The sequence below is a fragment of the Trachypithecus francoisi genome, unplaced genomic scaffold, assembly GCF_009764315.1.
Source record: "Trachypithecus francoisi isolate TF-2019V2 unplaced genomic scaffold, Tfra_2.0 Lachesis_group19, whole genome shotgun sequence".
In the NCBI taxonomy this organism is placed as follows: Eukaryota; Metazoa; Chordata; class Mammalia; order Primates; family Cercopithecidae; genus Trachypithecus; species Trachypithecus francoisi.
Window position 1 is genome coordinate 29,571,033 of NW_022681464.1, and position 25,833 is coordinate 29,596,865.

At 39.2% G+C, this 25,833-nt stretch overlaps 1 protein-coding gene across 2 annotated transcripts in view; it reads right to left on the reverse strand.

Moving 5' to 3' along the window:
- TAF4B (TATA-box binding protein associated factor 4b) overlaps positions 1-25,833 on the reverse strand; it is a 158,072-nt gene that overhangs the window by 43,005 nt on the left and 89,234 nt on the right. For both annotated transcript variants that reach the window (XM_033178079.1, XM_033178080.1), the window contains exons 12-13: positions 21,127-21,252; positions 12,749-12,805 (exon numbers count right to left, since the gene is read on the reverse strand). In XM_033178079.1, the coding sequence (XP_033033970.1) occupies positions 12,749-12,805; positions 21,127-21,252 (183 nt within the window). The remainder of the gene's footprint in view (positions 1-12,748; positions 12,806-21,126; positions 21,253-25,833) is intronic.

Consider the following 25,833-nt stretch of genomic DNA (forward strand, 5'->3'; position numbering starts at 1 on the left):
GTGAGACATTTTATTTCTCCTTCATTTCTGAAGGATAGTTTTGCTGGGTATAAAATTCTTGGCTGGGCCAGGCATGGTGGCTCATGCCTGTAATCTCAGCACTTTGGGAGGCAGAGGCAGGCAGATCACAAGGTCAGGAGATACAGACCATCCTGGCTAACACGGTGAAACCCCATCTCTACTGAAAAAACAAAAAATTAGCCTGGGGTGGTGGTGGGTGCCTCTAGTCCCAGCTACTCGGGAGGCTGAGGCAGGAGAACAGCATGAACCCGGGAGGCAGAGGTTGCAGTGAGCCAAGATCATGCCACTGCACTTCAGCCTGGGTGACAGAGCGAGACTCCAACTCAAAAAAAAAAAGTATATATATAAAGTATATACATAAAATACATACACACACACACACACACATATATTCTTGGTTGGCAGTTTTTTAAAATTTTCCCTTTCAGTACTTTGAATATAGTATCCCATTCTCTCCTAGCCTGTATAGTTTCTGCTTAGAAATCTACTGTTAATCTGATAAGAGTACCTTTATTTGTGAATAGACATTTTTCCTTTACTGCTTTTAGAATTGACTTTGATTTGACAATTTGACTATAATGCACCCAGGAGAGGACTTGTTTGGGATGAATCCACCTGGGGTTCTTCCAGCTTCCTGAACCTGGATATCTCTCTCCAAACACTTGAGAAATTTTCAGCTATTATTTCATTAAATATGTTTTCTACATCTTTTCACTTCTTTTCTCCTTCCAGAATGCCCATAATGTGAATATTTGTTTGCTTCATGGTGTCCCATAAATCCTGTAGCTTTCTTCTTCTTTTCTTTTTTTGTTTTTTTTTTTTGTTTTGGTCTGCCTGTGTAGATTCAATCTCTTCAAGTTCAAAAATTCTTTTTTCTGCTTGGTGTAGTGTATTGTTGAAGGTCTCAACTGTATTTTTTATTTCATTCATTGAATTCTACAGTTGTAGGATTTGTTTGGTTCTTTATTATGATATCTATCTTGTTATTAAATTTCTCATTCACTTAGCTGGGGCATGGTGGCACATGCTTCTAGTCTCAGATATTCAGGAAGCTGAGGTGGGAGGATGGCTTGAACCCAGAACTTCAAAGTTACAGTAAGCTGTGCTCAAAACACTGCCCTCCAGCCTGGGTGACAGAGTAAATAAAACCTTGTCTCTAAAAAAGACAAATAAAAATAAAATTTTCTCTATTCAAATTGTGAATCATTTTCCTGATTTCACTGAATGTTCATCAGTATTCTGTATCTCACAGAGTTTACTTAAGATTATTATTCCGAATTCTTTTTCTAGCATTTTATATACTTCCCTATGATTAGTTTCTGTTATTGGAAAATTATTGTGTTCCTTTTCATGGATATTTATCTGTGGTTTTTCATGTTTGATGTATCCCTACACTGATTTCCATTCATGTGGTAGAAAAGTCGCCTCTTCTGGCCAGGCACAGTGGCCCAAGCCTGTAATCCCAGCACTTTGGGAGGCCGAGATGGGCGGATCACGAGGTCAGGAGATTGAGACCATCCTGGCTAACACGGTGAAACCCCATCTCTACTAAAAATACAAAAACTAGCTGGGCAAAGTGGTGGGTGCCTGTAGTCGCAGCTAATCAGGAGGCTGAGGCAGGAGACTGGCGTAAACCCGGGAGGCGGAGCTTGCAGTGAGCTGAGATCCGGCCACTGCACTCCAGTCCGGGCGACAGAGCGAGACTCCGCCTCAAAAAAAAAAAAAAAAAAAAAAGAAAAGTCGCCTCTTCCAATTTTATGGAGTAGGTTTCACAGAGAAAGACTTACTCGTATGAATGGGTGTCGGGGTGTCAGTTTGTTGAGTTCTAGGTGGACACAGTAGGGTAGTTTCTTCAGCTATAATCCATACTGGTGACATATGCAAATGTCTCAGTGGCCTGGGCTGAGTTTGTGGTGGAGGTGGTGCAGTTTTGCTGCATGTGCTCACTGGGCTGTTTCTCAGGTCAGAGGCATATACATACAAATGGTGGGTCCACCAACTCGGTGCTTGGATTTGGGCTACAGGGCTCTTATTCTGGGCAGGAGGACATACACATGGTTGCTCAGCTGGCCCGAGGACATGCCTGCAAGAAGCAGCCCACAGGGCTGTTACTCTTGCTGAAAACACAGGTGCACAACTGCCTGACTGGCCTAAAGGCATGTCTGGTGAGGATGGCTCGGTCTCTCAGGCCCAAGATGTGGGCTCACGGTTGTTCAGCAGGCCTTTGAGTGTGGCTGCCAGTGGAGCAGCTTTGCAGACCCTGATTGTGGGCACAGGGCTGTTGGGCAGACCAGAGGCTTATCTGTGGAGGGTAGGACACTGCAGGGCTGTTTCTCAAGCTGTGAGCACAGGAAGGTAGCTACACCACTAGGACAGATGCCTGTCAGCTGCTCAGAGGCTTTGAAGGCCTCTCCCACTAAGGGACGGGCATGCAGCAGTTTGGCCAGCTCAAGAACAGGTTCGCCTTGGGTGGGACTGCCAGACTATTCCTCTAACTGGAAGTGAGGGCAGCATGAGTTGGCTTCTCTTCTGTGCAGGACCAGTGACAGCCAATCCTGGGCCCAGGCTCCATGCTGCTGGGGTTTTGGCACTCAGAGTCATGAGTGTGGGCTTGGTGGAATGAAGACGGAGCCCCAGTGCTGGAGAAGTACAGTGCCTACTGACTCCTTGTGGAGGCAACACTCCAGAAGTGGCCCTGTTCTCAAGATGGTGCTGTGCTGCAGCACATTGGCTCACAGTGGCTAGATGGAAGCTTGGGAGTGCTGACCCTGGTGTTCCTAATTCAGGGCAATGCAGCTGTGTGAATTCACGGTAGCTCTCCAAACTGGGTTCAGAGCTTTTGAGGACTGTGGGATTCTCCTGTAGTAAGGACTGTACGTGTTTGTTGTGGCAACAGGGACTGGCTAGGTTATTCTGATTGCCTTTTCCCTGCAATGAGAAGTCTCTCTTGACTCCAGATACAATCCAGGTGGGGAAGACAGGACTGCAGATGCTAGGTACCCTCATGCTGCCCTCCTGGATTTCCAATCATTTACAGGTGTGTCTCCATTCACCCATTGCACTCCAGCGCTCTCTCTGACATTCTAGTCAAATCCTATCTGTTTATTCATTGCCTCAGTCCTTTTTGTAGAAGAGACAAGCACCAGGCATCGCTAGTCAGTCATCTCGCCAATGTCAGTCCTCAAATCTACTTTTACTTAAACATACTTTAATTCAAAAGCAGAATAGTCTATTATGCTTTCCATTTCTGTGGTGCTTTCTTCATTCCTGAAGTTCAGTTTCCCTTTGGTATCATCTGACTTCATTGTGAATAGTATCTTTAATTGTCTTAGAGCAACTCTGTTGGCAGTGAATTTTCTTCCTTTTCCTTCACCAGAAAATTTATTTATTTCACCTTCATTCCTGCAGGATATTTTCATGATATATAAGATTTTAAGTTGACAGTTCCTTTTTCTCTACTTTCTTCTGATCTCGTTTTTTCCTCCCTTTTTCTTAAAAAAAAAAAAAAAAAGTTTTTCTATTTGCTTTCTAATGAGAAATCTAGTTATTGCAATTATTGTTCTTCTATTGACATAGGTCCTTTTCTTATTTTCAAAATTTTTATTTTCTACATCTATATAGTTTTCAGAGATTGATTATGATATGAGTTGAACCTGGGTTTATTGACTGGGTTAACTGACTCTTGTCATTTCTATCCTGCTATTCAGCTCATTCAGCTGAATGTGTTTTATTTTGGTTATTGTCATTTTCCGTTCCTAAATTTCCATTTTATAACTTTATTCTTTATATTTTCTAGCCCTTTGCTAGGAGTTTCTATTTTTCCAGTCATTTCAAGAGTGTTTATAATTTGCTTCTTGGAACATTTTTATAGTAGTTTAAGTGTTTGTCAGATAATTCCAACATCTATGTTATCTTGGGGCTGGTACCTGTTGATTGTCTCTTCCTATGGGAGTTGAGATATTCTTGGTTCTTCCTGTCAAGTGATTTTGTATTGTATCCTGAATATTTTGAATACAGTTGGCCCTTGGTATACATGGAGGACTGATTTCAGGATGCCGAAGTACACCAAAATCCATGTATATTCAGTTCTCAGTTGGCCCTGCAGAACTTGTGTATATGAAAAGTCAGCCCCTCCACATACATGGGTTTCGCATCCTGCAAATAGTGTATTTTCCATCCGCAAGTGGTTGAAAAAAATCCACATAAGTGGACCTGTACACTTCAAACCTATGTCAACTGTATTATGTTATGAAGCTCTGGGTATTCTAGATATCCTTTGGAGAATGTTAATACCTTTGTTTTAGCATGTAATCAACACAAGTTCAAGCCACAGGTTCCAATATGACTTCTGTGGTCTGTGGCTACAACGTCAGCTCAGTTTTCAAAGCTTTCACAATGTTATCTGGATCTGCCCTGTGCATCCCCCAGTGGTCAATCTGGGATCTGGTGGTGGTTTGTTGGTCCAGTTCTTAAAGGCTTTGGTATGCTCATTAGAATAAGATCTACATATGGCAAATGTGTAGTTCAGGAGTACGTCTAGGAGTTTAACACAATACATGGGGTTGCTTTCCTGAGCTCCTCCCTCTCTATTATCTTCCCAGTAATTTCGGGTTCCCTGGAGCCCCTCCTGGCCAGAAAGCTGGGGATTCAGCCCACTTTCCCACCCACTTCTGTGACTGTATCCAGGTCTAGAATCAAGCAGTAGGAAGAATGGGGGTAAGGGATGGAGGGTGGCAACCTCACCACCAGTTCAAATAGTATTTTGAATTCTTATCTTCTTCCCCAATCTGTTTACTATTTAATTTTCAATGTCCTCAAATAGCTGCTCCATGCATTCTGTCCAGATTTTATAGTTGTATTCAGTGGGAGAGAAAATATGAAGTGTTTCTACTCCATCTTAACTGGAACTCTTTAAAGATAGTTTAGCCAGAATTCTGACAATTGGTTTCTGTTACATTACATACCAACTAGCCTTTGTTTAATAAAATGTAAGCTTGCTTGCTCACCAACACCAGCAACAGACACCTTGTTCCAAAGAGACCAAACAGGTTTGGGAGGTTCTCTTTTAAGAATATGCTCACTATTTCCTTTACAGGTAATGAAAAAGGCAGAAGCCTTTATTTCTCTTTTCACAGTCTCTATGATAGGAAGTAGAAGTCTCTAAAATTCAAGATAGTGCCCTAGAAGGCAACTAAGCAACAGTAATTGAAGATCATTTTATTTCTGGTGTTAAGTACTCATCTCTTCATTTATAAGTACAACTCATGGTAGTACAGCCTTTAATCAAGACCCAAAAAACATTAAGAAATTACTTTGAAGATCACACAAGTTCTCAGAGGTAAAGTTCAACAGAGGTACTTCTTGATGCTAAGCACATAATTTTCAAGAACAAAAGGAAAATTTAAAACTATTGAAAACAGAAACCAAAAGGTTAAGCAGAATCAGAGGCCCTAGCTGAAGAATGAATAAACCAAGTTTCATATCAGCTGACAGGCTGGACAGGAACAGGGACACATTTCACAGGAAGAACCAAATTTATCTAGATAGTTATGACATAGACAATATGGGAAATCAAAAAATGTGTTTCTTTCTCTGCTTAAGGAAAGTGTTAGTAGCAATGAAAATAATCACACCACCGAATAGGAATGTATGAAAAAATCTAAACAAATAAGAGAAACAAAGTATATCACACCAGGTTTTGAACTCAGGATACAAAGAACTAAGAATAATGTCTTGCTTAGATTTCACAATGAAAGTTAAGTACACACAGAGGTAACAATAAAACCCTAACACCAAACAGTGGAAATGTTTTAAATAGTAAAACTTTAAATTGAATTAGATACACTTTGGAAAATTTCATGGATCAAACTCTAAAATTCTTAACAATGCTTATAATTACATCTGAATCAATACTTAAAAGAACAAGTTTACCAGGAAATGTAAGGTTAAATGCTAAAATAAACAAAACAAACAGGAAAACAAACAAACAAACAAACTCCTAAACATTAACAGCTGAATCTTAAGTCAAGGGAACCAAAAAGCAAGTTGCAAATTTTTAAAAAATCACCATTCCACCTTATCTTAACTTCAAGGATACCACAACCGAAATACAAGATCTTTTTTAAGCCCTCAAAGACAATTATTAGCAGTCATTCCACCAAATCAAATAGTTTAGAATCTTTTTTTTTTTTTTTCTCCCAACCACTAAGGCTGGTTATTACAATACCAGGGCACTGTCCAGAACATCTGAGATTCCTGGAATTTTTGATATGTAAACTCTGGTGCCTTGTTGGTCAACACTGCTCATTCATCCCTACCTTCCTGAAAAAAAGTGGTATATTCCTCATAATCTCAATTAGCCACCTTCTCTCTTTAACTTAAACCAATAACATTTGATTTATAAATTATGTAAAATATGAATGTGCTACAGTTATTCTATATTACAAAAAATTTTTTTTCAGTTGTCACCCTTACACTCTTTTTTCTTTTCATTTTCTTTTCAGTCCTCTGGAAAGAAAGAAGTAACATATTCATGGTCTATCTCAAACTTAAGTCTAAGAGCTCAATGACATCTACCTTAAATGTTCTTACAGTTAATGTTTATAAGCTACTGTTTTTTTCTTGTATGCCTCGCCTTCCCCTAAATTATGACAATCTTGTAATATAAGCAGAGCAGGAGTTGTTAAATTCATTTTAAATACAAGGAAACAGAGGTAAGTTCAAAGAATTAAAGTAACTTTCCCCAAAACAAGCTCTCAATAATGGCAGGCTGAATCCAGAATCCAAGATACTTTACTTCCAGTTCAATGCTGTATTTTTTTAAATAGGCATCTTTCTACTAAGAGAGTAATAAGTCTCTCAAAACACACAGATGCTACACATCAAAATAAAGTATGCATGCAATCTTCTTATGAATCTCTGATATTTTCTTTTCCATTTAAGGTATACCAGTAAAGAAATACTACCATTAAAGTTATCTTGTAAAAATATCCATGAAGGAAATCTAGTGAGGCTTTCATGGTTCCAAGAGAACCTAATGAATGATCATTGGATGATAAATGAACTATGACAGTTCAAGAGGCCAAATCTCAGATTCCCAAATCACAGTATTTTGACCATTTAGTTAGTAGGAAAATAAAAGTGACAAATGTTAAAGCTCCCCTTCTTTCTCATCCTAGATCAATGGTTCTCAGTGTGGTCTGCAGAGCAGCAGCAGCAATAGCAGCAACATCAGGTAATTTATTGGAAATCCCATTTTCAGGTCGTACCCTAGACCTACTACAGTATTATAAACTCTTGTTGTGGGACCTAGCAATCTGTATTTTAACAAGCTCTCCAGATCATTTTATGCATGTCAACGTTTGAGAACCACTGTCCTACACTATCAGTGCTGTGAAACCTTTCAATCTGTTTCTCTGCTGTCATACACAAGTTCTTTATAACTTGTCATTTTAAGAATGTCATCCTCTTGCTGTATTAATTTGACTGCTAGAATGTACTTTTTATGACAAGTTTCATTTGTCACTGTCTAGTACTCTATGAGTTCTGGCCATGTAGAACTTGCATGAAGTTTAAATACAAACTGATATAATTTAATAGTTTGCCTAACTATCACCTTCCATTGACTTCATATATTTTCAAATTTCATTTTAAAAATATACTGTGCTGTTCTCATACCTAAATATTTTCTAATCAGTAATGAGCCTTATGATTCAGTATTTTATTTATTGTACAATGTCTTATGACAAATTGTACCAACAGTTTTTATAACCTATATTTTCTATAAACAAAAATCCCAAAAACTTTAGGATACAAGGCTTCTAATCTGGTCTACACTTTAGTCATTTATTCTTTTTCTCAGTTCCTACAGGTTGCATTGTGAAGCAAATATACCATTAGGTCTTGATTTCCTTTTTCTCCCTCACCATCCGATAAGAAATCAAAGTGGAATGTCAGGAATTGGTAAAAAGAAAGTAAATGAATTCTTTGTCTCACTCTGCACAGATGCATTGAACTCACATTTCCCAAAGGAGAAAGAAGAAATTCAAAAGGAAATAAGGGTCACAAAATATACAACAATCAAATCAAAATGTTTGAACTGCAAAGTCAGACAAATAGCTCTACAAAACTCTGGATGATGTGCTAAGAAAAGAAAATAGTGAGGGCTAGATTTTAATCTAGGACACATAACACACATATCATACAAGTTTGCAGCTGCATTAAATAAAAATATGCCTGCTTGTCTGAAGTTAGAGTTTAGCAATTAGTAATCCAAGTATTAAAAAAAAAATTCAGCAGGGCACAGTCGCTCACACCTGTAATCCCAGAACTTATGGAGGCTGAGGCAGAAGGAAACCTAGTGAGGCTTTCATGGTTCCAAGAGAACCTAATGAATGATAAATGGATGATAAATGAACTATGGCAGTTCAAGAGGCCAAATCTTCAGGTCACGAGATCGAGATCAGCCTAGACAACACTGGGAGACCCCGACTCTCCAAAAAATTTAAAAAATTAGCCAGGTGTGGTGGCATGTGCCTGTGGTCTCAACCACTTGGTAGGCTGAGGTAGGAGGAGCGCTTGAGTCCGGGAGGTCAAAGCTGCAGTGAGCTCAGATTGCGTCACTGCACTCCAGCCTGGGTGACAGAGTGAGACTCTTCTCAAAAACAAAAACAAAAAAAACCCAACTAAAAAAACTTTCACAAAGAGATGGCAAAATGGAAGAATGCCAGTACTTATATTTTAGGAAAAGTATCTAGAAAAATCATAAAAATTTCAGAATTTGAAAGGGCTAGTATAGAAAATATAAAGTTATAATAGTGAGAAAAAGAGAAAGGATGCTTATGTTTTTTCAGGCAACAGAGAAAGGGAAAGAAGACAGTCTCTAAGTTGAAAATAAAACGTTTGAATTACAGGAATATCCACAGACATGTCAGTTGGTTTTCAAATAGACAGAAAACCTGTCAGGTCAATAGGAACACCATGCAGCAGGAACTTCTTCAATGGAATAAGACTGGGTTGGAGGCCAACCCAAAGGCAGTCTGTTTTTAAGTGCCAAATGAGAATGACAAAATCAGAAGTCGATAGGAAGAATGAAAAGAAATTATTTGATACTTTTTTAAAACCTGTTCAGTTTAACACAATTTGTCCTTACATCCTGGAATGCAAAGATGAAGAGCCTCAAAAACTTTACTAGAGGAAAGAAAAACTACAGGAGAAATGATCCAGGTGCAGTGGCTCATGCCTGTAATCCCAGCACTTTGGGAGGCTGAGGCAGGAGGATCAGAGGTCGGGAGTTCAAAACCAGCCTGACCAACATGGAGAAATCCCATCTCTACAAAAAATACAAAATTAGTCAGGCGTGGTGGCACATGCCCGTAATCGCAGCTACTTGGGAGGCTGAGGCAGGAGAATCTCTTGAACCCGGGAGGCAGAGTTGCAGTGAGCCGAGATCGTGCCCTTGCACTCCAGCCTGGGCAACAAGAGTGAAATTCCGTCTCACAAATAAAAAGAAAAAAAAAATTCTAGTTACTTTTTTCTGAGACAGTCTCACTCTGTCACCCAGGCTGGAGTCAATTCAGTGGCACCATGTCAGCTCACTGCAACCTCTGCCACCCAGATTCAAGCGATTCTTATGTCTCAGACTCCCAAGTAACTGGGATTACAGGTGTGCGCCACCAAGTCCAGCTAACTTTTCGTATTTTTAGTAAAGACAGGGTTTCACCATGTTGCCCAGGCTGGTCTCGAACTCCTAAGCTCAGGTGATCCGCCCACGTCAGCCTCCCAAAGTGATAGGATTACAGGTGTAAGTCACTACACATGGCTTAAGAATTCCAGTCAGTTGAAAGCAAATATGGATAAGATTATGAATGAAGGGGATTCAGATTGTGATTTAATATTTATTTGAGAAATATCATTGCTGAAACATTTCTCAGCATAAAGAAAGCCTACAGCTTCTGTAAACAGTTCTTCGAAGTTCTGCATTTATAAGATAGCCAGTAATGTTTTTTCTATGACAAGCCTGGTAGGTAGATTTGAAAGGGAAAACAAATCAGTTCTAAATCGAGCAAGCATAAGGCAGCTGTGCTAAAAAAAAAAAAAAAAAAAAAATTCATGAGTGAACAAAGAAAACTTCTCTGACAGCCAAATACCAAAAATTCATATACCAAAGCATCATAGTTTATACCAGCATGATAGTGATTAATGCATCCTAAATGCTAACCTCACAAATTACCATACAAGCAAGCAATCTAACTCTCTATTAAGATATGGTCAGCCGGGCACGGTGCCTCACTCCTGTAATTCCAGCCCTTTGGAGGCTGAGGCGGGTAGATCACCTGAGGTCAGGAGTTTCAGACCAGCCTGGCCAACATGGTGAAACCCCATCTCTACCAAAAATACAAAAATTAGCTGGATGCAGCGGTACATGCCTCTAATCCCAGCTACTCGGGAGGCTGAGGCCAGAGAATCACTTGAACCTGGGAGGCAGAGGTTGCCTGAGCTGAGATCGTGCCACTGTACTCCAGCCTGGGCGACAAAGCAAGACTCCATCTCATAAAAAAAAAAAAAAAAAAAAAAAAGTCAATATTTATGCAATCAAACAAAATACACTATCACTGTGTATTTGATTCTGAACTAGAGCCCCTTAGAACACTCAAGTTATTAAGAACTCGAGGGGGGCAGAAGGATGACAAAAATGACAATATTTGACTTTCACCAAACATTTGCAATACAGAGTGCCTATGTTCTTGGAAAGGGGCCAATGTATTTGATTCCTTTTTTTGATCAAAGAAGATTTATGATAGGAAGCAACTAGAAAACTTTCAAAATATTTTGGAAAGAAGTTATATTGAGTTCCTTTAATCTTGCTTGGAAAAAGAAATAAATGGAGGTGCAAAGGAAGAGAAAAACACAGGTTTGCTACCACCTGTTCTCATTAAGAGAGGCATTTTTTTGGTACATTTCCTCTCACAGTTTTCTTTGAAAAATGTTGTCCACCTATTCATCCCTTAGGGAATTATTAAACAACATACTAAAATAAAATGCAAACAAAAATAAAACCATCCCATACAAAGTTGAAGGAAAAATTAATCTAAGATTCAGATGCTTATGAAGGTTTACGAAGGAGGGACAGACAGGGTAAGGTTAAAAGGGTAAGCTTTCTGTTGCATATTTTCCAAAAAGGGAATGCAATTAGAAGATAAGCATCTAGTCAGTCCTTAATTAAAACAAGGTGGGATACCCATGATTCACAGCAACGTTAAGTTGCCCATCCCTAATATCTGCATGCCAGGTTTGCTTAAAGAGAATTATCGGTACAGTTCTCATACTAATATTTTTAGATATATTTTCCACTGGAAAGACATCAGTATGAGGAATAGTTGCTGAAAATAAAATGTTTCTCCTTTCAACTTTTTAAAGCCTTCTCCCTTTCCAGCGTTCTCTGTCCCAATCCTGAAATGCCTCCACCCAGAGTTCAAGTATTTTCCTTCTCTCTGTTAATGAAAACACACCACAATGATTATAAGAATCTTACTAGATTTCCACTTGTTTTGCCTCAATTCCTATATCAATCCAAACAATAAGGGCCTTTAAAACATTCATAAATAACCTGCTGCTGCTGGCACCTAGGAGCCAACTGCAGCAATGTTAAGCAACAACAAATTTCATAGTTCAAGAGGCACAGTTAAGGGAAAAGGTTGCTCAGAAAATCACTCTTATTTAGCACAAAGATCCTTAAAAATTGCATGAAATCAGTGAAGTAACTATAGAAACCAATTTCTTCAGCTCCATATCACACGTCTCACACCTCAATTGTCTTTATTATCGTCTGCTGTCAGATCCTTAATCAGAAATGTGAACAGGCTTGATGATTTATTCAGGAGGGAAAAGAATCTGTAGGTCAAGTGAAAAATTTCACACACACACCCATACACACACCGCATCTTCAACCTTAGGTACTTTCATTTCATTCTGTTCTCAGCAGCTCTGGGGGCAACTCCAGTGAGATCCAATATTAAGGCTCAATTAAAATAAGCTCCAATTAGTGGAGCTTTTTTCTCTGGGGCTAGAAAAGTCAGGAAATGGATATTGGGAAATGTAAAAAGTCAGCTACTGAGAGGAGGCTGCAGACATAAATGAACTTATTTGTTGATTTCTACAGTTGCTATGCAGAGGCCTCTGGGAGTAAAAGCTTAACCAGTCTAAGCTATAAACTAAAACCCCTGCAGCTAAACATGAACTGTGTGAAACAAGGGCTCCATTCCAGAACAGAAAACTGCTGGGCCTAGAAAATTAAAAGCCAGAGGCATTTTCCATTTAAAACTAAATCCCAGTACCGCCTCCCAGCCAAAGAATTATAAGCAGTATCAGATTTACAAAACGAACAATTACCCTGGAAAAATGTAGCCTATTGTACAATCCCAGATGCTAAATCTCAAAAGTTTCTTTTTTTAAAAATCTCACATTATATTCCTCCAAGTATACTGCTGTAGTTTACAAAGACCCATTTCGAGACAGGCCTAAGCCTTGAAAATAAATTTTAAAAAGAGAGCACATAACTCATTGACCTCATTTGAAGTACTGCCCTTGCCTTTAGCAGTTCCTGTCCTTCCCCAAGGCTTCTGCAAATGGTATGCAACAGCAAAATAAACCCTGACCTAATTGCCAGGAGAGAGCTGCCAACCTTCCCTCAAACACAAAGACAAGCATGGTAACTTGAAAGTCCTACCTCTTTGGCTTTCTGCTTTAATCTCAGCTGTTCTGGATCTTCTTTATTAGAACGACTCTATCAAAGGAAAAGAAAATTTTAATAGAAATTACTAGTATCTAAACACCAAAGTTGCCATTAAATATTTAATAAACGACAATTTTCTCTAGTGATTGAATATCTTAGCTCCAGGGGAAAATGCCTCAATCCAGTCTAGCTGCACTCCCACCCTGGTTTCCCCCACCCCCTCATCATCTGGGCTGGCTGCTGCAGTTCTAGCCTGGAGGAAGCTTATACTGAAAATGATGCTAACAATGTCAGTCAGGTCCAGTTGAGGCATGACGTTTTTCCTGTAGGAACACTGAAAACTAAAAAATTGGTGGTACAGATGAAGGAAAAGAAAAAAAGAATAATTGTTGGTTTAAATGAATAAAAACAATCAATACTGGCTGATCTTCAGGTGAAGCCATTTGGGAAAACACAGGGTATTTCAAGGATTACTAAAATCAAGAATCTGACTAACCCTGAATGAAATCTCTCTCTTTAAAGGTATAATTTCTAAAACTGTAAGTAGAAAATACATCTCAGTATTTTAATTAAAATATCTTATCATCTTTGGGTCTTCTATAGCACTTAATAGAATGCTGTGCACCATGTTCAATAATTGTTTACTGGATGTCGCTTTCCATAGTACAGGACTGGCATAAGAAGAGAGGTGCTTTCTATATATTAAGCTATGATGGAACAAAGGGTAAGGAACTTTATTTCTGACACCATGAACATCAGTCCACTGGAAAACATGTTTGGGATATGTATATTCTTTCTTCTCATCATGACAAAGTTATTTAACTGCTTATAAATCTGAATATTTGTTCTATAAAATGCAACCTTAGCTAACTAAGCTATTAACTAGATAGCTAACTAAATAAAAGCTAAAAGTATTTTCATATTTACTAAGTTTACCTGATACATTTATTGATTTACCAGAACCTTTGGTTAAAGGAAAATATAAGAGATAGTCTTTAAATTTGAGTGCCTACTAATTTCAAAAATCTTAAATATCTACACAAAATTCAACCCAAAGCTGGTAAAATTTTTCTTCATTTTAGTTCCCAATCTACTAAGAAAATTTCATTTCAAGCCAACGACAAACCCTTTTATTATTCTAGTTATAGTATCACCAGAGAATGAGTCTGTGTATATATGTATTTATATTAAAATATGCATTATGTATATACATATATGTGGGTGTGTATATAATATTTTGCCCCAATATAAAATGGGCACATTTTGGTATCAAGCCTTTGTCAGTCATCCAATATTTATACTGGTCATCCGTAGTACAGATTCTACTCTGTGTGCCACTGTTCTAGCCCTTGGAGACAGATGACAAAGTAACTGTAGTAACTCAAGTAACTTACATTTTAAGAAGAGAAAAATAAATAACTTTATAAAAATGAAACACATTTATGATATGCAAAATATTAGTGATGGGTAAAAATACAAAACAAATAATTGCTGACACTGTTAAGTGCTGTAAAGGAAATTAAATAGGCCAGAGGCAGTGGCTCACATCTGTAATCCCAGTACTTTGGGAGGCCAAGGTGGGAGAACTGTTTGAGCTCAAGTTCAACACCAGCCTGTGTAATGCAGCAAGACCCCATTTCTACTAAAAATTAAAAAAGTTAGCCAGGCATAGTGACTCGTGCCTACAGTTCCAGCTACTCGGCAGGCTGAGGTGGGTGGGTAGACTGCTTGAGCCTGGGAGATCAAGGCCTGCAGAGAGCTATTGTCATGCCACTGCACTCCAGCCTGGGCAACTGAATGAGACCTTGTTTCAAAATAAAATAAATTTAATGTGGGCATGGTGGCATGCATCTGTAGTCCCAGTTACTTGGGAGGCTGAGACCCAAGAATTGTTTGAACCCAGGAGGCAGAGGTTGCAGTAAGCTGAGATGGGGCCATTGCACTCCAGCCTGGGTAACAGAGCGAGACCCTATCTCCCAAAAAAAAAAAGATAATTAATAATAACAATTTAAAAATAAAATATATATAATTTAAAAATCAAATTAAAAACAAAAATAAAGAAAATAGAATAATGTGATAGAAAGAGAAGTGTGGTGTGTACTTCTTTAGCTAGGATGGTAAGGAAGACATCTATGAGAAGTGATATTTGAGTAGAGATCTAAATGACAAAAAAGATGTAGTCATGCAAAGATCTGGAGGGAAACATTCCAAGCAGAAGGGACAGTAATTGCTAAAGCCTTAAAATGGGAAGATATTCGAGGAAAGAAAGACGGCCTACGTGGCTGAAGCAGAAAAAAGTTGAAAGAGAAAGACTGGAGATCATGTGTTGCCTTGTAGGCCATGATAAGGAATTGGGGTTTAATTCTAGCTATAAAAACAATCCACTGGGCTGGGCATGGTAGCTCACGCCTGTAATGCCAGCACTTTGGGAGGCTGAGGCGGGCAGATCACCAAAGGTCAGGAGTTCGAGACCACCCTGGCCAACATGGTGAAACCCCGTCTCTACTAAAAATACAAAAAGTAGCCAGGCATGGTGGCGGGTGCCTGTAATCCCAGCTACTTGCGAAGCTGAGGCAGGAGAAATGCTTGAACTCAGGAGGCGGAGGTAGGAGTGAGCCAAGACCACGCCATTGCACTCTAGCCTGGGCAACAACAGCAAAACTCCGTCTTGAAAACAACAACAACAACAAAAATCCACTGGCATGTTAGGAGCACAGGGGTGAGATGCCACTGATGTAACACTTTAAAAAAAAAAAAAAAAAAAGGCTCTAGCCACTCTGTAGAGAATGCACTGTAGGGATCCAAGATTGAACGCAAAGGCACACAGAGCAATTTGTAGACTGCCCTAAAACAACTGTTGTGAAGAAGAGACTGACCGGAAAGATAAGGGCAGCGTGGACTAGCACCAAAGCACAGAAGATAATAAATGGTTGCATTCGAAACATATCTTTGCAGGTAAAACTGATCAGATTTGTTGACAGGATGGATGTTGGTGACGAAGTAAAGAGAGGAATCAAGGATGACTCCTGGGATTTTGGCCCAAGCATCTTGGAGGATGGTAATTGCAACTTTCTAAGAGTGTAGAGATCTAAGAAAAAGCAGATTTAGGGGAAGAGAACTCAATGGTCAGTTCAAGATACCTAGTTAGAAGTCTAATATCCTAAGTTGGGCACAAGTTTGGCACATTCAAGGAACAGAAAGGTCAGTGTGCCTGGAGCAGAGTAGGTGACAAGGCAAGCTCAGAGAGGTAGGTGGGTGCCAAATAACATAAGGCCTTTTAAAATTTGGTAGGAAGTTTACATTTTAAGTGCAACAGGAAGCCACTGAAAGCTTTTAAGCAAAAGAGACACACATGATTTGTTATAAAAACATTCTGACCATAGTAGGAGAAATAGAAGAATGGATTGTAGAAGGAAAAGGTTACTTAGAAGATAGTATAAGAGTCCAAGTGAAAGATGAATTAGACTAGAGTAATGACAATAGTGATGAAGAAAAGTTGGATACATTTTAGAAATAAGATAGGAGGTGGTTTGGATGTGGGGAGAGAGGAGACACAGAATGGAGTTAAAGATGATGCCTATGTTTTTCAGCTTGAACGTCTGGGAAGACGGTGGTGTCATTTACTGAGTCAAGAAAATCTGTAAGAGTAAAAGGTATTTGGGGGGAGGAATAACAGGAGCTGTTTTGGACATATTAATTTTGAAATAACCATTAGCCAATGAAGTCATGTCAAGTAGGGAGTTAATGGTATGAGTCCAGATTTTCGTAATGCACGCTGAAATGGAGATACAAACTTAAGAGGGAATGAAGACAGAGAAGGTGGCATAGGATTGAAAGCTACTAAATCCAACATTTAGACGTCTGGTAAAGAAGGAAAAGCCAAAGGAGATAAAGCGCAAGTATAATACATTATTATAGTCAATAATAACTAAACTAGTATTTAATAGTTTATGAACTTGTTTACAACACAGTAAGTGGAAGTAAAATACCAATAAACCACCTCATTACACTGACTAAGTGCTTACTTATAACACTTGAAGGCTCAAGAAAGAGCATCTTTCTGTCCCATCTTCCTGCTCTTCCCAGTGCAGTGTGTGTCAATGTGGGGACTGAGTGTGTGGGACAGCAGGAAGCAGCACAGTGACAAGGCTGTGGTGCCCCATATCCTTACAGGGAGCTGGGGCATGTGAAGGTATAGGCCAGTGGTGAAGAATACAAGGTGATGAGGGCGTAGAGGTCTCATCAAGGAATGGGTCTGTGAGCGTGGTGGCCAATTACACAGACAATGAAATGGGGTGGGGAATTTAGTAGTAGCAGACAGAGGAGTCAGCCAGCATGGCTAGTTGAGAGATTAGTTACATCGATTAAATAACTGATAGAGGACATAAGTTAAATATATCAAGGATAATGGGAGCCAAGTTTCTCAAGACTGGAGAATGTGTTTACAAACAGGGAGAGATTAAGGGTAGAAAGAACTCTGAGGCACTGGATTGGAGTTGCAGGTATCCATATGAACTCACAGTTTTATAATATATACATAGATATAGAAATAGTTACAGATGGACATTTGTGTGTGTATATATGTGTACATATACACATACCATATATACATTTCCTAGATCTGTCCACTGAGAAGGGCCTACATGTAATGACACCCTTTTAGCAATGAGTATACTGTATGACCTAAGGTTGGTTTCTGAATGTCATCCTCAACTGAAAAGAAGGCAGGCTTCTTAGAGAAATGGCTGATTTCAGGGCTAAAGCATGAAAAGTATAAGCTGGGCCTGGAGTGCCTTGTGCCTGGTGCCTGAAAGTGAGGACATGCTCAGTGAGTGATGGATGGAGGGACAGAAGATGGATGACTAAGGGACAGAAGGGCCAGCTGGAAGGGTCTCCCACTCAGGGGCAATTTGAGCAACAAAATAAATGACAGGAATGAATTACAACCTATTAAGACAAAGAGAAATCATGAGCCCATACTAATATGAATAAAGAAAGAAAGCTCTTCCACATGGTAGGGTGCTAATAAAAGGAGGAGAGTTGATGGGAATAAAGATTTGACATTTTGCAACCATGACAGAGGTAGCTGATTTAGGCAGACATCACAACAGACGCTATGGTTAACAAACGGAGCTTTGATGAGGAACTGGATATTGGCATGATCTTAGAATGCCTTCCTATGAAAAACTAATTGATTACAAAGGGAAAAATGAGGCTGGGCAATATAGTGAGATTCTATCTTTAAAAAACTAAAAAATTGGCCGGGCGCGGTGGCTCAAGCCTGTAATCCCAGCACTTTGGGAGGCCGAGACGGGTGGATCGCGAGGTCAGGAGATCGAGACCATCCTGGCTAACACGGCGAAACCCCGTCTCTACTAAATATACAAAAAACTAGCCGGGCGAGTTGGCGGGCGCCTGTAGTCCCAGCTACTTGGGAGGCTGAGGCAGGAGAATGGCGTAAACCCAGGAGGCGGAGCTTGCAGTGAGCTGAGATCCGGCCACTGCACTCCAGCCTGGGCGACAGAGCGAGACTCCGTCTCAAAAAAAAAAAAAAAAAAAAACTAAAAAATTTATCCAGGTGTGGTGGCATGTGCCTGTAGTTCCAACTACTTGGGGGGCTAAGATGGGAGGATCGCTTAAGCCCAAAAGGTCAAGGCTGCAGTGAGCAGTGATCACACCACTGCACCCTAGTCTGGGCAACAAAGCAAGACCCTGTCTCAAAAAAATAAAAATAAAAAACAAGAAGTGTGGGAGACGGCAAGTTTAAAATGGAGAGAACTAGTAGGTACCAATACGACCCTTTTGATATGATCAGCTGAGAAGAGTGTAGCATTTCTGTGCATTCCTGCCAAGCATGCTTGACCTAAGTCAAATCATAAGGAAATATCAGATGAGCCCTGGTTGAAGGTCATCCTACAGAAGGTTAGGCTTATACTATTGACAACTGTCAAGGGCATAAAAGAGAAAGACTGAGGAACCCTAAAAGAATCTGAAACGAGATGACAACTATATGAAACACAAATTCCTGAATGGGAAAACGGACCATGAAAGAGAGACATGGTTGAGCCAGCTAGTGAAATCAGAATGGGTGCTGTGCATTAGATGATAGTGTTACATATGAAAATGTTGAGGAGTGGGGGTACATGATATCTGAAGACTACTTTCAAAAAAGTTAAGAAAAGAAAAATGGCTGGGCACAGTGTCTCATGCCTGTAATCCCAGCACCTTGGGAGGCTGAGGCAGGAGGACTGCTTGAGTCTAGGAATTTGAGACCAGCTTGAGCACTGTAGGGAGATCCTGTCTCTACAAAAAAATCAAAGCCAAGCGTAGTGGTGTGTGCCTGTAGTCCCAGCTACTTAAGAAGCTGAGGCGGGAGGATTGCTTGAGCCTGAGAGGTGAAGGCTGCAGCAAGCCACTGTACTCCAGCCTAGTGACAGTGAGACTCTGTCTCAAAAAGAAAAAGAAAAAAAAAAAAGAAAAGGAAAGAGAAAGAGGAAAGAAAGGTAGGAGGGGAGAGGAAGAAAGAAAGGGAGGAAGAGAGAAAGTGGGGAAGGGAAAAAGAGAGGGAGAGGATTAATGATTATGTGTATAGAAAGGGTAATGAAAAGGGTAGAGATAAGGCCGGACGCCGTGACTCATTCCTGTTACCTCAGCACTTTAGGAGGCTGAGCCAGGTGGATCAAGCTCAGGAGTTGGAGACCACCCCAGGCAACATGCTGAAACTCTACTAATATACAAAAAAATTTGCTGGGCATGCTGGTGAGCGCCTATAGTCCCAGCTACTCAAGAGGCTAAGATAGGAGAATTGCTGGAGGCTGGGAGGCAAAGGTTGCAGTGAGCTGAGATCGTGCCACTGTACTTTAGCTTGACCTACAGAGTTAGACTGTCTCAAAAAACAAAAAATAAAACAAAAACGGTAGAGATGAAGCAAATGCAGTAAAATGTTAAAACTGGGGGAATCTGGAAATGGAAAAGGGGGCTGAGAGTACTTTGTACAGTTTTGGCAAGTTTTTCTGTATTAAATAATTTCAAAATAAATCAGTTTGATTTATTGATTGATTGATTGATTGGAGATGGAGTCTTGCTCTGTCACCAGGCTATAGTGTAGCGGCACAATCTCAGCTCACTGCAATCTCCGCCTTCCGGGGTTCAAGTGATTCCCCTGCCTCAGCCTCCCGAGTAGCTGAGGCATGCACCACTACACCCGGCTAATATTTGTATTTTTTGTAGAGATGGGGTTTCACCATGTTGGCCAGGATGGTCTCAATCTCCTGACCTCATGATCTACCCACCTCAGCCTCCCAAAGTGCTGGGATTACAGACATGAGCCACTGTGCCCAGTCTCAAAATAAATTAGTTTTTAAAAAAGCAATTGCTATGTGATTAGGAACAAATACTCTAAAAAGGGAAGCTATCAGCAACACTAGAAATTAAAACAAATGTGTTTAAAACAAAAATTAAGACTCCAGTGCTCAGCCTTTAAGATTTCTCAAAATGGCCCCACGCCTATGAAGAAATGTGGAGCTTCAAAATGGAAACTGTAGTGGAATTAGCTTTTACTTCATCTGACACTAATAGCCCAGGTAAACGTTTAAATAAGGGAGAATGGAAATACACAGCCTCGGCCAGGTGGTGTCTCACGCCTGTAATCCCAGCACTTTGGGAGGCCAAGGAAGGCGGATCACCCGAGGTCAGGAGTTCCAAGACCAACCTGGCCAACATGGTGAAACCCTGTCTCTACTAAAACACACACACACACACACACACACACACACACACACAAAATTAGCCAGGCATGGTTGCAGGTACCTGTAGTCCTAGCTACTCAGGAGGTTGAGGCAGAGAACTGCTTAAACCCAGGAGGCAGAGGTTGCAGTAAGCCGAGATCATGCCACTGCATTTCAGCCTGGGTGACAGCATAAGACTCTGTCTCCAAAAATAAAATAAAATAAATAAGCCTCACCATTCTTTTACTCTATTTCCACCCAGCCTGTATTTTGTTGCAAATTACTAATTTTACCCATAACCTTCCTGTCTACTTTCCAAATTTTCCTCTCTCAACTTCAACTTGGCATGTATCAAATTGGATTCCTAAAGAGACCCTGAAATTTTACAAAACATTTCAGCTGGGGTTGAGGATAGGGAGAGCAACAGGAAATGTGAGAAGACAAAAGATTATGATTCATTAAACTAAATGAACTGAAAGCCACCACACCATCCTGGCTGTGAGACATCCTATTAGTAATTTCATTTTAGGAAATCCTCTGGAGAAATCTAAAGGCCTAATAAAACCAAGACAGTCAACCAACGATAAAGCCACCTCTGGCCACACTGCCAGGCCACGTCCACTCATAAATCACACTGGCTCTTACCTTGGCTGCCTTAAGTAACATTTCTCTTTCTTCTAAATCCTTTCTCTGCTTCTCCAATTGATCCAGCTTTTCAAGAAATTTGAGCTGTGACCTGGTATCACTACACAGGATGTAATTTTCACTTGCCTGGGAAAAAAAAAAAAAACAGAAAGTCTTATAGTGATCGTGGGCCGCACATTCTACATTAGGTACTGCATAAACCCGCTAAAGACAGGAATACCAACATAAATAGGAAGCTAAACTTTCAGAAGGTAATGATTTTGTTTCTATTAAGCAAACATCCCCCCGTACCCACTCCACCAGAAAAGAAACTGTAATCATCCTTAAAATTTGAGGCCGGGCGCGTGGCTCAAGCCTGTAATCCCAGCACTTTGGGAGGCCGAGACGGGCGGATCACAAGGTCAGGAGATCGAGACCATCCTGGCGAACACGGTGAAACCCTGTCTCTACTAAAAAAATACAAAAACCTAGCCGGGCGAGGTGGCGGGCGTCTGTAGTCCCAGCTACTCGGGAGGCTGAGGCAGGAGAATGGCGTGAACCCGGGAGGCGGAGCTTGCAGTGAGCTGAGATCCGGCCACTGCACTCCAGCCTGGGCGACAGAGCGAGACTCTGTCTCAAAAAAAAAAAAAAAAAAAAAAAAATTTGAGAGGTGATTAACCAGTTATGTTTCAAAGAACTTTGCTAGTAAACATCATTGCAGGGTCAGGGTGCAGGGGGAGGAATTAAGCCAAGCAGATCCTTCCAACAATAGGAAGTAGAAACTAAAGAGTGTTCCATTCACCAGTAACCTAAATCTTTTTAGATTATTATCTACCTCAGCAGAAATTAATATAAGTAATTAAATCTTAGTTTTGTGAAAGACAAAAAGCAAGAAACAATCACCTCACTGAAAAATACACCAAAGATGAAAGTTATCACCTTGGTTACCATGGTTAGATTGGTTTAACCTTGACAACCGAATATAACTTCTATCAAAACACAACCCAAGTTAAGATGGCAAACATTAAAATCTTGAAATGCTATCTTGAGGATTACTCAGAGGTGTGAATTTGGACAGAAGCTGTGGTCAAAGAAATTTAGTGTACAATTTATAAATGAGAGCCATAACAAACGTATAAATTGTCTTAACTGTTCCATAAAATGATAAAATACAAATTGCTCAATTTATTCTGTGGGTGTAAAACAGTGCTTTCCCACCTAAATATTTTCTAATTTTCTTCACCTATATAGCTGCCTCTTTCTCCTCTATGAGTGTGTATAGCAAGAGTGGGGGATGGGGTTGGGGAGGTGATGGGACAGGGAGAACTTTCTAATCAATGTTTAAGACATCTTGCTATCTACTCATCTCAATAATTCGGATATTCAAGAGAAACTGTATAGTAGAAAAATCGAAGGTCTTTAAACAACAGTCAGTGCCTGGCCTGGAAATCATGAGTACCACACCACTCCTATCTTTGTTTTATCCCCCTGCTTATGGCTGATTCAATTAACTGGGACTGAGGGATTTCATATGCCCAAGATTCTTTTTAAATTAAATTTTTATTGTTGGTATTTAACTAGATCAAAAGAGTATTACATAGTTTAAGGAACAAGGATATATTAGTGCTACTTATTTTACTTCATGTTTAATACAAAAAGAATTCTCAACTGTTATTAAAGTTAAATAACACAAGACAGAATATGGAATACATTATAAGCTAACCATAGAGGTTACATATAATAACCAGTGGTTTCTTAAATACTTAATCTTTACCATTTTTGTGTTTAGACACTCTGGAAATAGTTTAATGATGGGATTTAATTTAAAAGGGACAGCAAATACTAAATTAAAAAGGGGCACAGACTTTTTAAATTTTAGCCCAATCATATTCCCATGCTAAGATTCCTTCCTCTCTCTCCCCCAAATCATATACAACGACCTCTGACATTCGCATCCTTTTCTCTTCCATATCACAATGAGTGCCTTCCCTATTCATATTAAGTGCCTTCCCTATTCACATTAAGTCTATAAACAAATGAGTGCCTTCCCTATTCATATTAAGTCTATAACCTTATTTAAACAACAGTAACCCCAATCTTATGTTGCTTCCTGTATACCTACCTGACCTAACTGAAGACTTCATGCACCAACAGAGTAGGGCTTTACAATGTTAAGGCCACTGCATATTAAATAGTTTAGCCATGAAAATGTAATGACCCAGACCAAATGATATCGGCACCATCAAATGAATCCCATCTAAAGCAACCAGTATATACCTTTCAACTGGAAAACCCTGAATGAAGCTTCTCCATGGCCATAGGCACACAGGCGACTATAATATATCTTCAGTGGGAAAACACTTGGTACCCAGATCAAAAGCTCTGTACTACAAGTCACTTTCTACTTATTTACTTAGATCTCAGTTTATGACTAATGATTAATTAAAGAATTATAGCAAACCAGGTGAAAGATTATCAAAAGTAAATGGATGTTCCAGAGTGGAAAGAGATGGGGGGGATTTCACTTTTTTAATAACAGTAACTCACTTTTATAAAATCTATGGGGTAGAATTTCCTACACTGTACAGATAAAAATAAATCCTATCAGGGATGAACTGAAATACAAGGACAGGGATAAAGCTGGGACATAAAGATTATTACAAACAAAGATTAAAAAATAAGGGTTATTTCAAACTGAATCCAAATATAACCAAATGATAATTATTTTGACTTAAATGGGCTGACAATCTTTTGTTATTTTCTATATATGCAAAGGTAGACGGTGGCATTAGCTGTATTAACGAATGAGTGTAGGAAAAGGAAAGCTCAGGAAAATCAGTCAGAATAGGTAGTATACAAGACAGCAGGTTAAGGAGGTGTTAGCTTTAAGCTAACTTAGTGAGGTCTTCCAGGTGGGGGAGATACTATCCATTTTGCCTACTGCAACTAAATGTTTGGAAATATGCTACTGATATACAACAAAAGAATTCCAGCTGAAAGCTGTATACAACAGAGCTTTGAATGCCATTTAATAAATATTACTTTAAACAATTCTATTCCATTGAAAATTATACTTATTATGTTTTATATAGAAACTGCCTACTATAAATCAAGATGTACTCATGTGGCCAGGCATGGTGATTCACCCTTGTAATCCCAACACTTTGGGAGGCCAAGGCGGGTGGATTGCTTGAGGTCAGGAGTTTGAGACCAGCCTGGCCAACACGGCGAAACCCCACCCCTACTGAAAAAGATATTCATGTATCTCTGAAACAGCAGTGTGATTAAGGCAGAAGTAGGGAGAATACAAGTTTGAAAAACTGTAAGATAGTTTAAAAAGTTAAAGTAGTAAGTCAAAAATATGTGTATAATTTTCCCACATCACAAAATTAAAGCTAAGCTGATAACAATCCAAACTAGATTGTAGATTTAGGATGTTAATTGTAATCTCTATGGTAATGGCTAAGAAGATATCTAAATACATCCAAAACGAAATGAGAAGGGGATCAAGATGGAACAAAACAAAAACAATCAATTAAACATAAGAAGCAGAGGAAGTGAGGAACACAAAACTTATAAGGCATACAGAAAACAAACAGCAAAATAGAAGTTATTTCTTATCAGTAATTACATTTTAAGTGTAAATGGATTAAGCTCTTCAAAGAGACTAGCAGAATGAATTTTAAAAATTGATCAAACTATATGCTGTCTACAGTTCAGTTGAAACCGTATCAATACGTTGAAAGTGAAAGGATGGAAAAAGATATTCCATGCAAGTAACAAAAGAAATATCAGACAGTATAGACTTTAAGTACAAAACTGTGAAAAGAGACAAAGAAATTATTATATATTGATAAAAAGGTCAATTCATCACACAATTTGATGTGTGTGAAGATACACACATCAAATCAGAGTTCTCAAATATACGAAGCAAACAAACATTGACAGAATTTTGTTTTAAAAACAGTTCCACAGCATGGGCAACATAATGAGTCTCCGTTTCAAAAAAAAAAAAATTAGTTGGGATGGTGGCACATGCCTGTTAGTCTTAGCTACTGGAGAAGCTGAGGTGGGAGGGTGGCTTGAGCCCAGGAGTTCGAGGTTGCAATGACCTATGATTGCACCACTGCACTCCAGCCTGGGTGACAGAGTGAGACCCTGTCTCTAAAACAAAAAGAAAAAAAGAGTTCCACAATAGTTGAAGATTTTAATACCACACTTTCAATAATGAATAGAACATCCAGATGGATGGTCAATAAGGAAACAGAGGACTTAACATCATAAACCAACTATATCTATCAGACATCTATGAAACAAAAGCAGAATACACATTCTTCTCAAGTGCACATGAAACATTCTAAAGGATACAATGTATGTTAAGTCATAAAACAAGCCTCAATAAATTTTAAATGAATGATTCATACCAAGTATCTTCTCTGACCACAACTGAATGCAGCCAGAAACCAACAACAAAAGGAAAACTGGAAAATTCCCAGATATTTGGACATTAAACAACATACTCTTAAACAGTCACAAAGCATCAATAAATCTCAAAAGAAATGAGAAAATATTTAAAGATAAATGAAAACGACAACACAACATACCAAAACTTATGGAATGCAGTGAAAGCAGTACTCAGAGGGAAATGTATAGCAGTAAATGCCTACATTATAAAAGAAAGATCTCAAATAAAAGACCTAACTTTACATCTTATGAAACTAAAAAAAA